The sequence below is a fragment of the Grampus griseus genome, assembly GCF_964374135.1.
Source record: "Grampus griseus genome assembly, chromosome: 13".
Lineage (NCBI taxonomy): Eukaryota > Metazoa > Chordata > Mammalia > Artiodactyla > Delphinidae > Grampus > Grampus griseus.
In genome coordinates this window covers 23153445-23167867 of record NC_139007.1, presented here as the reverse complement: position 1 = coordinate 23167867, position 14423 = coordinate 23153445, and the positions used below count along the sequence as shown (strand labels likewise).

At 37.6% G+C, this 14423-nt stretch overlaps 1 protein-coding gene across 2 annotated transcripts in view; it reads left to right on the top strand.

The window, feature by feature from the left end:
- MAP3K7 (mitogen-activated protein kinase kinase kinase 7) overlaps nucleotides 1–7205 on the top strand; it is a 68173-nt gene extending 60968 nt beyond the window's left edge. For both annotated transcript variants that reach the window (XM_082668566.1, XM_082668565.1), the window contains 3 exons: nucleotides 671–732; nucleotides 1433–1548; nucleotides 4103–7205. In XM_082668566.1, coding sequence (XP_082524692.1) covers nucleotides 671–732; nucleotides 1433–1548; nucleotides 4103–4283 — 359 coding nt within the window. In that variant the 3' untranslated portion in view covers nucleotides 4284–7205. The remainder of the gene's footprint in view (nucleotides 1–670; nucleotides 733–1432; nucleotides 1549–4102) is intronic.
- Nucleotides 7206–14423: the final 7218 nt, after the last annotated feature.

Here is a 14423-nt window from a genome sequence, read left to right as displayed (position 1 = left end):
CAAACAAAACCTGTCTGTTCAAATAGTCTGATAAAATTGACTGGTTGTTTGAATTAACCCTTTTAACTATTTTTGGCATGATATTGAGTCACAGTTTCCATACTGTCAATGTGTGTAATATACTCCCATCAATAACATCTCTCATTTTCTGCAGTGATTCTCATTGGGAGGAGTGGGATGAGCAGCTCATGTTAGAATCTATACTAATTGAAGATGATCCACTGGGAGAGAAAGTGCCTCTTGCTTTCCCCCTTTCCCTGTGAAGGAACACTGATGTTGCCGGAGTTGACACAGCCTTAGAGTAAACTTAGCATGATCAAGGAAAGAATGTGGAATTTGATTAGGTAGAGTCAGTTACGACTGAATTTAAAATATAAAGGTCCCATATCACTGTTTTTGTTTTTAATTAAACAAGGCCTTACATGCTTTAATATATTGTGTTCTATTCAACTTATAGCCAACTTAAATTGTAGGTGTGAGAGTATGGTTGTATTCCAATTATCTGTAATTGGATATCCTCTGTTTACTTTTAGAATTCAAAAATTACCAGTAGCAATAACTTTTATTTTACTCTAAGAAAAACAATACCATTATCTCATGCATACTTTCTTGCTTTTTGTTTCTAATTATTTGTAACAGAAAATAAATAAAATACATACTCTAATTCCAGATACCAATGGATCAGATAATTCCATCCCAATGGCTTATCTTACACTGGATCACCAACTACAGGTAAAGGATTACTTTCTCAGCAAAGTTTACTTTTTCCTTTTAGAGAAGTTTATCTTTAAAGCTGATGGTTGTGTTCCTATCTGTTATTGTATATTCATTTATTTATGCTTTTAGTTGACCTCCTTAAACTTTTAAAAATCAAGCTGAAATAACTGATTCTCAGTTAAGTCAATCAAAATTAAAATTGCCAAAATCACTGTTCCTGTTCTAACAATCATCTTAAAATACTCGTACCTTTGTTCAAGACTGCCAAGAATAGCATTTTGCTCTTTATTTTTAGTGCATTAAAATGTAAAAGCCATATAAGCTCATTTCTGCTTAATAGATTTTGTGGTACTTTGGCATGTTCATGGTGACTGAAAATACAAGTAATGTACTTCATTGTCTTCTCATGCGTGTGAGAGCTATAAACATCTTTCAATATAATAAAGTCTGGCAACCTGAAATGTAAAACCAGAGGCCAAGAGTACTCGACTCATGGTTCTCTGTAACAACGAGAAAGTGTTAAAGCGGCAAGTGTAAATTTAAGATCTGAGTTAACGTTGACAAAAGGGCACTGAGATTTTCTAGGCCTGGTTTAACACTTATTTTTAAAAGATCATTGCTTTAGTGCTATAAAAATATATCACAGTCTCTGTCTTAACTCTCAGCTAGATATTGAGTTTGATTTAATTATGTTTTAACATTCCTGATTTTTCAGCCTCTAGCACCATGCCCAAACTCCAAAGAATCTATGGCAGTGTTTGAACAGCATTGTAAAATGGCACAAGAATATATGAAAGTCCAAACAGAAATTGCATTGTTATTACAGAGAAAGTAAGTTGTCCTTAATGAATAAGAATAAATCATTAGTATTTTGAATTTAAAACGTGTTAAGGTGCAATATTGTTTAAAGACATGAAAACTTAATAATTTTTAGAATTAATCACTAAGCATATTTCTAATGTGGAGATTTTCTCTATGTTTAAGTTTTAAGCACCCTTCGGCTAATTTTCCCTGCAAAACTCATCTCTTTTGACTATTTCTTATTATATTAGGAAAAATATAACTAAGGGAAATAAACTAGTGTTCATAACCATGTGTTTTATGTTCTCAGAATTTTAAAGTTAAAAGCTGTTTAGATTTACTTTTATAAAGATTTATTTTTCTTTGGACAAAGGTAAAATAATTTGATTTACTAATGTTCAGTTGTGCTTTATCTTAGAAACATATATGTAGATATATTCTTGCCAGGTGTGTGTTTAGGAGAGTAGAATTACTTATTAGAGGGCTTTATTTCATATCTATGAGTGTTTTTCTAGGGAGTTTTGTACTTATATTTTTCTGGGAGGTACAGAGACTGCTTTACTCCCCTTTTAAAGAAATACAGTCCCATTTCCATACTTCTCTATTTGAGATTCTTTAAACAACAGTATTTCAGTTTTCTTAAACATGACCTTCATGAAATAACCTATGGAGCTGATTTATGGTGGTAGGTAGTTTTTTTACAGTTTACTAATACAGTGATGTAGATGAATTCAACTTAATATTTTAAAGGCTAAATACGAGATTAAATATTACAGTCTGCAAACTGTAGAACTAATTATGGAACTCTGTGGCACTTTATGATAAGAAAAAAAACGATTTCTTATGTCTGAATATGTATTTCTTGTACCTAACCTATAATTTTTTCATACTTTAATCATTTGAAAGAGGAGTTCTATGCTAGAGAAAAACAAATGGTGAATTGTGGGCACTGTAAAAAATATGATAGTTTTAATTGATTTTTAAATACTTTAAATAAGAAATGTTACTAGTAACATTTTGTTTGAGGACTTTTCATTAATTCAGTTATTTCTAGCAGCCTCACTTTAGGAGCTAATACATACTATCCCCCAAATAAAAGGCGCTTAAAGAAGTGTATCAGGCTGGGGGCTTCCCTGGTGGCGCAGTGGTTAAGAATCCGCATGCCAGGCTTCCCTGGTGGTACAGTGGTTGAGAGTCTGCCTGCCAGTGCAGGGGACGTGGGTTCGAGCCCTGGTCTGGCAAGATCCCACGTGCCGCAGAGCAGCTAAGCCCGTGCGCCACAGCTACGGAGCCTGCGCGTCTGGAGCCTGTGCTTCGCAACAAGAGAAGGCCGCGGCAGTGAGAGGCCCGCGCACCGCGATGAAGAGTGGCCCCCCGTTCGCCGCAACGAAGACCCAACGCAGCCAAAAATAAATAAATAAATAAATTTTAAAAAAAGAATCCGCATGCCAATGCAGGGGACACGGGTTTGAGCCCTGGTCCGGGAAGATCCCATATGCCACAGAACAACTAAGCCCATGTGCCATAACTACTGAGCCTGCGCTCTAGAGCCCACGAGCCATAACTGCTGAGCCCCCATGCCACAACTACTGAAGCCCGCACGCCTAGAGCCCGTGCTCCACGACAAGAGAAGCCACTGCAATGAGAAGCCCGCACACAACAAAGAGCAGCCCCACTAGCCACAACTAGAGAAGGCCTGCACGCAGCAACAAAGACCCAAGGCAGCCATAAATAAATAAATAATTTATTTTAAAAAAACAAAAAAATTTATCAGCCTATAAAAGACTCTGGTTTTTCCCGAAAACGTTTGCAAGAGTAAGTGGTTCAAAAGTGGTATTTTGTATTCTTCTCATTATTTTAAAATAGGAAGGAGATTTAGGTTGGATAGCAGCTATTTTAATTAGCTTGCAGATGTTTTGTTAGCTCCCACTTTGCACTGTAGTTAAATAGGATTGTGGTTTCAGAATATGAATATGACTACGTGAGTATAAAAGTAGAATGTGAGGCTTCCCTGGTGGCGCAGTGGTTGAGAGTCCGCCTGCCGATGCAGGGGACACGGGTTCGTGCCCCGGTCCGAGAAGATCCCACATGCCACGGAGCAGCTGGGCCCGTGAGCCACGGCCGCTGAGCCTGTGCGTCCGGAGCCTGTGCTCCGCAACGGGAGAGGCCACAACAGTGAGAGGCCCGCGTACCGCAAAAAAAAAAAAAAGTAGAATGTGAATGATTAAAACTTCAAGTGTTATTTTCAAGGATAGCTAGATAAAGCCCTTCCCAGCCTTTTTCTCTTCCTTCCTACACAAAAGGGATACCAAATGAAATTTTCTGCCGCTTTTATTATGCCATGTTATCTGTTTTCACTACTTATCTAAGTACAGTTGCTTATTAAAAGGATTATGGTATTTGTATGGTTACGCCAGAAGAACGGTTGATAGTTTCCATTCCAGCCCATAATTATATTTGAATAATGTACCTAAGGTGCATAATGATAGACCCAGAATAAAAGTTCTAATTAATTGAGCTTCCATCATTAGCTGTTAAGGTATGAATATTTCCATCCTGTGTAATATGTGGTATTTGTTTTTAGGCAAGAACTAGTTGCAGAACTGGACCAGGATGAAAAGGACCAGCAAAATACATCTCGTCTGGTACAGGAACATAAAAAGCTTTTAGATGAAAACAAAAGCCTTTCTACTTACTATCAGCAGTGCAAAAAACAACTAGAGGTCATCAGGAGTCAGCAGCAAAAACGACAAGGCACTTCATGATTCTCTGGGACCGTTAAATTTTAAAATATGCAAAGAAAGACTTTTTTTTAAAGGAAAGAAAAACCCTTATAATGACAATTCATGAGTGTTAGCTTTTTGGCGTGTTCTGAATGCCAGCTGCCTATATTTGCTGCATTTGTTTCATCGTTTATTTTCCTTTTCTCATGGTGGACATGCAATTCACCTGTCTCCTCATATAACATGGGGGCATCTGTACTTGAATAAGCAGCAGTTCTCAACTTCAAAACAGATGCAGTAAACCGTGGCTGTATATGCATGCTCGTTGTGTGAAGGCTAGCCTAACAAAAGGGGTATCAAACTAGCTGCTATGAGCAATCATTGTCTTTTTTTCGAGGTGGAACCTCAAGAATGATTTTGTTCTTGTATCTCATCTCAAAAAACCAATAATTTTTTTCCAAAAGATGGTATATACCAAGATAAAGACAGGGTATTATAAATCTAGAATAATTGGTTTTACATTATAGAAATACAGAACCTTTAGGGATAGTTGAGAGTGAGGGCTTTGATGCCAGCATCCTTGGATCAGTACTGAACTTTATCCATGAAATATTTAAAGGTAAGTGGCGGCTGCTGTATTTAATAAAAGCATATTTCATTAGACTAAACTTTGTCTATGATACATTTAACAAAATGGAACCCTTTTTTTTAAAAGGTATAAAGATTTTTAATTCTGTGATTGCGTGTATGTGTGCTGAAACTGTAAAGCTTTTATGACTCTAATATTAATATCCCTCAAATGAAATTAAAAGGTAAATGAACATGATCCAGCTTAAATGATCATTCCTTCCTGCAATGATTATTGGATTGTTCTACTGTATATTTGAAAAACTGAAGAGAAATCATGGAAAATGGAAATAATTGCTCCAGCCAAAAGGCTTGGGCCTAGATTTCTTTTACAATACCAAATGAGCAAAAAACCTGGCAAATCAGGACAAGTTAATGAGGAAGTTAAAGGAGTAAATCTAAATTCATCAAGTATCCTATTATCGATACTAGAATGATTGATTTTCCTTGCAAGCCCACCCTAGGATGCCTGCTGCCTTTCAACACTTTTAAAGGAATTTCACTTATAAATAGAAAATTTATATTGTTAACAGTAACTTTGCTACCAACTTTGAAAATAAAAGTAATAATAAAACTTCATTGAAATAATAAACTATATAAGCTCTATTTTTTCAGTTGGTATTAAAATTAATTACATTTTGATACCAGTACAAGGTGTCTTTTAAGTAGGGATGTCATCGACCTCATTTTTATAGCATTAATGTTTTATGAAGAGAAAATTTAAAATGAAAGCATAATTGCTGTGATTATTAGACTTATATCGTGATTGTATTGTAGTTTTGCTCTATTTCAGATAAGCAAGCTGATCTAAGAATTTATCAAAACTATTCTTAAAAATACTAAAGCAGGTAACTTTTTCTTCCATTATTTTTTCTTCTTCCCACTGAGTTTTATAATGTATTCCTTATGTATACAAGCAATAAAGGTAAAGGACAGTTTGTACTAAACTGTGTCATTTTTAGCTTCTTCAGAATCTATTATTAAAAAGTTTTTGGTAAATAAATATCGACCATCACTTCATTTAAATAAAAGGAGATTTTCATTCCCAAGTAATTTAATTACCTAGCTGAAAGTGATATTAGGCTTAATGTATTAATAGTAAAATAAAATTGGCACAGAAAATAACTCTAAGGAAAAGCTTCACTCTTCCATAGTATTGCTGCTTGTCTGTACATCTATTACTCCACCAAAAGGGACCTAGTCGGTGTTTAGAGACTTTTCTAATTATCCCAGAGCATGAGGTAGCCAAGCGTGGATGCTAAGGCTGAACTTTTCCATTAGGATTTAGCATTTTAGATTTCAGATTTTATTTCTAGTCACGAATGTGTTTTTGCTATACACTACACACTTAAAGGGAAAGTTTATTATTGTTGTTACTACATGCAATCACTTCATTAAAATATCCCAAATAAGTAAATGGAAGAAAATAGTAGTTTTAAGTCATGATGCCAAATGCAAAAAAGGCTGTTGAACGCTTGCTCGTTTGTTTACAGTATGTTCCTGGGGATTTTCAGTACTGTAGCGGTCCTGTACACTGAGTGCAATTCAGCCTTACTTGGTTTTTAAGTACTTGCCAAGCTCATATTTTTCAAGTCCTTATTATCCTTGATGATGGGAGAAAAGCGTAGCAGGGATGATTAAAATCCACAGCCAGTTTCATCAGTGTTCTCACCCATCAGCCCTTCAAACAGAGGTGTTAACAAGCAGCCAAATTTGTTATTAATTCCGGTCTTACCGTTTATTCTAACCCTCGTTTTTTGGGGTGGAAATAGCAAACAGATAAACAAGTATCTAAGAGGCCCCAGTCTGAAAAATTCACAAACAATCCTTGAATAAGCCCTAATTACATTTTATTTTTACCTCCAGGGAAGGAAAACAAAGCTTTTATCTAACTTACAGGGAAATACTCCTCAGCAGTAAAAATAGCTTTTTTGAGTCAAATAAAAATCAGTTAAGAATATTTACCTTATAGCAACATAGCATATTGAAGAGGTCTGTTTAAAAGCTGTTTACAAATGTTTGACTATTTTTGGTGAAGTATTTTAGAGCATCAAATGTCTTTTTTTTTTCTGCAAGTTTCTTTTATGTTCCTAGTTTCAGCTCCTGCCTGTAGCCAGATCACAGGCCTTCCCTGTGAAACTTTTGTTTCTTTATGTAAGTGTGTGTGGTTTTCAGTGGTCAGCTCCTTTCTTCAAACGGTAGGAAGTTCTACTTCTGTCATTCAGAACATTTTATGTAAAATGATGTGATGCAGAAATCCTTGTGCATACTGTATAATTGAAGGAAGCTTTTTAGATTTATTTTTGTTTGTAATAAAATTCAGATTGTTACTCTAAACTTGGTCATAAAAATGGTGAATGATTTATAGCAGCAAATGAGCTGTGAGGTGTTCTACTCGAGCAGCATGTTTACGTTATACAAAACCGAATAAAAACTGAAAAGTCAGTAATCCTAATACTCAATGCTGTTGTAACATAATCATGATTTTTGAGAGGCTGGGTGATTGGCCAGTTAATACATCATTTCCCCCAATTCTAATTTTTGGTTAAATGGATTCTCTTCACAGTTTCAATGAATCCTGATTTGTATGAAGTATAACACGGTGTACATCACTACACTTCTGCTCATTAGAAACCTGATTTCTTGTAGTCTATCTAAATTACATTAAGTATTTCATTTCTTTATCAACCTACTAGCCCTCTAACCTACACATCTGTGCACACACACATTCTTATAAACTCTGCCTTCACTTTAGTAAATATACCTGCTTATTCACTCATTCCTCAACAAATATTTATTGGGCACCTGTGATAAGCCAAGCTGCTGTGGCTAATGCCAAGTGACATGTCCATTTCAGTCACATGGTAGTTAAATGGTGTTCCCATTTCACAGGTGGGAAAATAGGCTTCTGAAGGTTAAGACTTGTGCCTGAGTCTGCTTTTCTATCATCATCTGGTTTCAGCAGAATTACATGCCTGGAGACTCAGCAGCCACTATCAGCCCACATGAAGGAAAATGGAATGGCAAACAAAGGAAGGGGAACGTGAGGTAACTTTAAACTTGCAGGCACAGGGACTTTGTGACCACTTTTAAACCCAACATTGAGACCCATATTTGTCTTTTAAAGCCAAGTCTGTGTTTTAAGCCACTTGGCTGTGCTGTAACTTAAAATGCTCACTAAGTCCCAAGGTGCTTCAGCTCTTTCACTCACTTATTGGATGGGTGGGATTATCTCCAGTCTTCCGCCCCACCCTGCACCCACACACCCACACATTTGCGCTGCAAATGGAAATACAGGTCGTGGGGCTGTGAGGCTTGGTCTTTAGACTCGTTCTCCACTCTATAGGAAAGTGAGACTTAGCCCAGGTTTTTTTGTTTTTGGTTTGTTTTTGGTTTGTTTTTTGCCCCTTTTGTGGGTGTGGGGGTCTTATTAAAGAATAATTGGGGTGTAATTTTTATACGGTAAACTGCATTCATCTAAAGCGTGCAATTTATTGAGTTAGACATATTGTATATACACTTGTAAAAAAAACCACCCAGCAGCCAACATCCTGATCATCTCCATCACCTCCAGAAGTTCTCTCATCTCTTGCTGTCTATCCCTCCCTTCACTCCAAGCGCCAGACACTGGTCTGTTCCCTAACCGTATAAAATAGTTCTCATTTTCTAGAATTTTACATAAATGATACAATATGTACTTTTTTTAAGCTTTTTTCTCCTCTCGAAGAGTTAACTCCTTTGGGAGGATTTTTTTTTTAAGAATTTTTTGATGTGGACCATTTTTAAAGTCTTCATTGAATTTGTTATAATATTGATTCTGTTTTATGTTCTTGGTTTCTTGGCCACGAGGCATGAAGGATCTTAGCTCCCTGAGCGGGGATCGAACCCGCACCCCCTGCATTGGAAGGTGAAGTTTTAACCACGGGACCGCTAGGGAAGTCCCAGGAATTTTTAATTAGACCATTTTTAGTGATGCTTGAAAACCTTTCAGTATCAGTTTTTGAGGGCAAATGTAGGTTTTAGAGGGCTGTAGGTATGTCCAGTATGACCTGCTTGATTGTGCAGTGTTACCATCTTCTGAAACATTTAAGATCACTTTATTTTTATGTTCTTACAGAACCTTAATACTTCACTCACAAAATCCCTTGCATTTGTTTTTTAAAGTAAGTATATTTGTATATGTATTGCTTCGGGTGTTAGAAATGTGAATGGACATGGCAACATTAATAAATACTTGGTGGTTTTCAGCAAATATGCTTCATAAATGTAATTTTTTTAAAGTTTTCTCCTTTTTTTTTTTTTAGGTTGTAGCTGCTTTTTGCTTGCTAAAAAAAGGAAAGATTAGGTTGATTATACCACAAAACAATACGCAGAAAAATATTTTAAATACCAATGAAAACAATCTTCTTTAAAAAGTATTTGACATGGTATCTCATTCAGTTTTCTACCAGTGGTCCTACCTGGTATAGTGGTGCCCATAGTAGTAAGTAAGAGTGCATTGGCAGAGTGTGTACTGCTTACCACCAGGACCTGTACTCCTTTTCCATCAGTGACTAATCACTGCTCTCAGTGTATCTTGGGCCCCTGTCACAAGGTCCCACTAAAACTTAAAACTACTGTTTAAATGACCTGCCCGTCATGTCAGTTGTTTCAGTGAAACTGTTCTGAGAAACAAATGGTTATTTAACTTTATCTGAGTTTCATGGTACTTTTACATTTCCAGGTAGTGAAATGCATTCTTTATTCTGTAATTTAATGGTTAGTGATATCTTACAAATGCCATATGGCAGCAGGATAATTGCTTTGAAAGCACCAGAAATTATTGAGCAAATGCTGAATATTTATCTTCTGAAAAGCAAAAGTAATTCACAAAATGAAATTACCTTTCAGCCTTATTGCTTGTGTCTCTTTGTGGATACCTGCCTCTTCTTTAGTTATTACAGGAATGACGATATTAGTCACTGATTGATACATTTACTAAATTCAAATTAGAGACTAAAGAAACCTGAAAATGTGTGCAACTTTTTCTGTGGTTGAAGGAAAAATGGTGATACTTCTTCCTCAGACACTCTAGAACCCTTCTGACTTTTAATCAGTTTCCTACAAAGATACTTAACTAAATATACATCTAATGTCATGTAAATATACATGACAAAAGAACAGAGAAAACTAGAGAGATACCTCAGTTTTGAAGCTACTTCAGCGTATTCTCACATTTACAAGGCATCAGATGAGTCTGTTTTTTTCCAGTATTAGCCATGCCAACTATCACAGTTAAAACTACATGATACTAACTTAAGTGACTTTCTTAAAATCAACAGAAATCATGTGCAACAGTCCCCCCTTATCCGCAGGGGATGCGTTCCAAGACGCCCAGTGGATGCCTGAAACTGCAGATACTACTGAACCCTTTTTTTCTTATACATACATACCTGTCACAAAATTTAACTTATAAATTATGTACAGTAGGATATTAACAACAATAACTAATAATAATATAGAACAATTATAACAACATACTGTAATAAAAGTTAAGTGAACATGGTCTCTCTCTCAAAATACCTTATTTTACAAATTTGATGCTTTTCCATCTTAACTATGCACTTATCATGCTAGCACAAATTTCTTTTTCTTTCTTTATAATTTCACAGATAGAAGATTTGTTCCTACCATAGATCTTAGCAACCTTAGCGTATGATTTTTTTTTTCCTTATTAAGTCAGAAACTTTCACCCTTATCACTTAGAGGAAGCAATTTATGGCTTCTCTTTGGCATATCCGAATTGCCAGCATCGCTACTCTTGCACTTTGGGGCCATCGTTAAGTAAAATAAGGGTCACTTGGGCACAAGTACTGAGACACTGCAGCAGTCAGTCCTACAAAGGAAATGGCTATTAAGTGACTAACGTCACAGAGGGTACACTGGAAGGATAGGTGACTCAAGTCCCCGGCAGGACAGCACAAAATTTCATCACACTACTCAGAATGGCTCGAAGTTTAAAACTTAGGAATTGTTCGTTTCTGAAATTTCCTATTTAATATTTGGGACTGTGGTTGACTTCTGGTAACTAAAACCACAGAAAGCAAAACCGTGCGCAAGCGGGGAATGCTGGTCGTCTTTGGTCAGGTCTGTAAATCAAAAAGTACAGGAAATCTGCATTTAATTTCCTTCCTTGCCCAAACAAGGGAGTACCCAAGCCAGTTTTTTTGCTGCCTGAAATGTTTAAGCATTGTTCCTTGCAACTTCGTTTAGGATCCGAACAACCTGCCATTCCCCTTAAATAAGAGCCTGTCACAGTGACACATGTGGAGGTGGTTGGTCGACGATGTGATCAGGTCTCAGCAGACGGTTCCATGCAAGAGCATGAGGCACATCCACTAACAAGGGACAGACACGTGTGCCCCAGACACAGTGCTTTGGCTCTGTGGGGAAAAAAGATCTTATTTTACACTTAAAAATAGCCAAATGGGACTTAAATATTTGTTACTTAAAGATTTCCTGTACCACCTTTGTCCCAAGAGCTCTTATTCTGCTGGCTGTTAGGAATGAGACATTTTATTATCCATTAAAACATGATATTTCATCCCACAGGACTGTCCTCTACAAACTGACTTCAAGAACACATGGATATGCTGCTTTAACTTTTCCTTGGTGAATAGCCATCTATATTTTAAGTGGGTTTTTTTTTGTTTTTTTTTTTTTAGTGTAAAGAAAAGGAGGAAAAAGAAAAGAGCTGAAGTAATTGGGACAAGGTCAAACTATTTACTGACATAACCGTCTCCAGTTTATATTATTCGTAATTCCAAGGTAGGCATGCCAGCTATAGATGTAGTGGTAATAGGTACATTTCTGCTTTGTCTTACATCAGCATTCATCAAATCGCTCCTCGATGCAGGGAAGACGCCGCAGTCATCAAATGAGCTTTGCCTTGGAGCCTGAAAACGGGAGGGTTGTAGCTGGCTGTGTGAGAGCTGGCAAAGACCTGGGAGGCAGACTGGCTCTGGTCCTGGCTGGACGCCACCTTGCTGTTGGGAGAACTGGGAGGCTGGGCCCCAAGTTTCATCACTGGTAAACACGGGAATGGCCTAAATCCAATTCTAAATGCCTGTAATCTCAGTATTTAATATTACCTTCCCCATTCTCTGCTAGGGCTGATTCATATCTTCTGTCACATTATACCCCAGGTGTTGATGAGAGAAGAATGATTCAGAATGTTGGGGAAAATAGAATTGAATGTTTATTTGCGGATTCCTTCTTTCAGAAAAGATTCTAAATCCTCTGGTTTACAATAACACCAGTGTTACCATAAATTCTTCATAGTCCTTTAGAAAATGTTACCTGGATTTAGGAATCAGTGAACGTTCTGGGAACAAAAGTAAAAGTCAAGCTCCCCATGGAAGACCCCTAGGACTGTAGGGAGAGCCCTGGATTGGGGGCAAATTGCCGCTGCTCTGCTCCAGAGACGCGTTTGCAAGCTCAGCACAATGCGAAGAGTCTCTCTCAGTAAAATGGCACGGTAGCATTCCCAGATACAACATGTGACCCATTTTAAGTCTTGCTGTATTAAACCTGAGGGACGCTGACAGAAAAAGCTGCCTCCAAACATAAGTGGAAATTGAACTTAATACTTTAATCACCATAAATTGTAGTGATTATTTGTGTAAAACCATAAATGTACACTATGACTAAATGAGTCATTTACGGAATATCCTTTCAGTTATTAACTTGGCATAAATACTAATCCCTAAAGATTAAGTTGAACACTAATCACTTGGAGTATTCAAGGACCTTTTGTAATCCAAGTATCGTATTTACATATGGTAATTTCCCCCGTGGTAGCTGAGTGGAGCGTCTCACTGCTATGTAAGCAGTAATGTATGACAAGGATGCTGTAACCAGGAACAGGGTTTTCATCTCTTCTCCCAACCTTTCCCCCTTCACTCCCAATTTGAGCTTAATTAACACTCTTAAAAAAAAAAACTCCTCAGAACTTAGCTCTGCTTAACAAGAGGGCAAAACCAACCCTGAAATGCTGACACCTCCTCTACTTCTGCCTGCTGGGTGGGCTCATTAAGGGTCATGATTGGAGAGCACCTCCACAGCGGCCTGGCCATAGGTCAGAGGCAGGAATTCTCAGAGCAAAGAAGCAGAACACACCTCAGCAAGTAAATCAACAATTTGCCTGACTTTTAAAATGCATTTTTAAAGATGAGTTTTAATTTTTTAAGGTAAAACGTGCACATAGCCCCAAATCAAATTTATCTTCTACAAAATGAACAGCTGGTGCCCCACCCCCTGCTCTCAACCCATCCTAAATATTTGTCCCATATTTGTAAATAATGTTATAATAACTGCTATTTCTTGATTTATCAAATTTGCATACCAAAATTCTGACTTTGTATTATGGTTGCAGAAGATTTAGCTGCGTTACACACACAGCTCTCGGTTTCCCCTACTCTTTTATCCCAACACAGCAGATCACAATTTTGGATTAAATCAGCCAAAATTACATTATCATGACCAGGTAACTAGTGTTCACTGCTGAGCCAAGTAAAGTATGACTGTACTTACATTGCCTGTCTCTAAAAAACATGTTTCTCTTAGTACTTTTTTCATTTGCCTATAGATTTATCACCTTTTCAAATAAATGCTTCAAACAGATGTATCACCCACACCCATCAATAATTTTTCATATTCTCTAACAGTTACAGATCCGGTTCCCCTGTGGAGCCAGCATTCTCCCTGCGCAGTTCAGCTCCTCCAGCTGCTGCAGAGGCTTGGTGCTTTCCAGGCCGGTGCTGAGCTGTCATCCTGTGAGCACCCCCTTCGCTGCTTTCTTGGGCTGGATCCCTGTTTCCTGGACTTCATGTCTGTCTGTTTCATGATTTACTCCCTCATTTTGCTGAAGTATATCATCCAACACCTTCAGAAAGAAAGAACACAGCGAGGTAAACTTTTTGATCCATTATGTGTTTGAAAGCGCCCAATGACCCATATATTTCTCCCCAGGGTGCACCCTGTTCTATAATCTCTGCATCCCCAGAAGACCGGGTACCTCCAGATCAAAGGACCCTAAAATGTCCCTCTTGCTCAACTGTTTTCTGGACCATTTTAAGCTAGAAGAACTAATCTTTTCAGCATTCAAGGGTCCCCACTCTTAGCGTGTAAGGAAATTCTTCCTGCCTTATGTTACGTACTTTTTTCATTATATCCTTGGGCTTTTTCTAAGGACGTGGATTGGGATAAAGGGAGGGAGGAGGCCTAAGAACTCAACTGCCTGAAATTGACTCTCCTTTGCCTAGGAAGGCTTGGCAGTTTTCAAAGACAGAGAGCGTAAGGTAGTATTCTCGGGCTGCCCCTTGTCCAGACGTTGGTGCCCCACCTCACCGTGGGCCACGCATTCTGGGGGCTCATACACAAAATATCTGACCCTGAAGAGTCAGGATTGGCCAGTCTCAGAGAGAGGAGTGAGCTGTAAACCTATGAGACCATCCATACCATTTTTTCCTAAAGGAGCCAAAGCAATTAAGGTACTCTGACAAGGAAGAGGGAAAG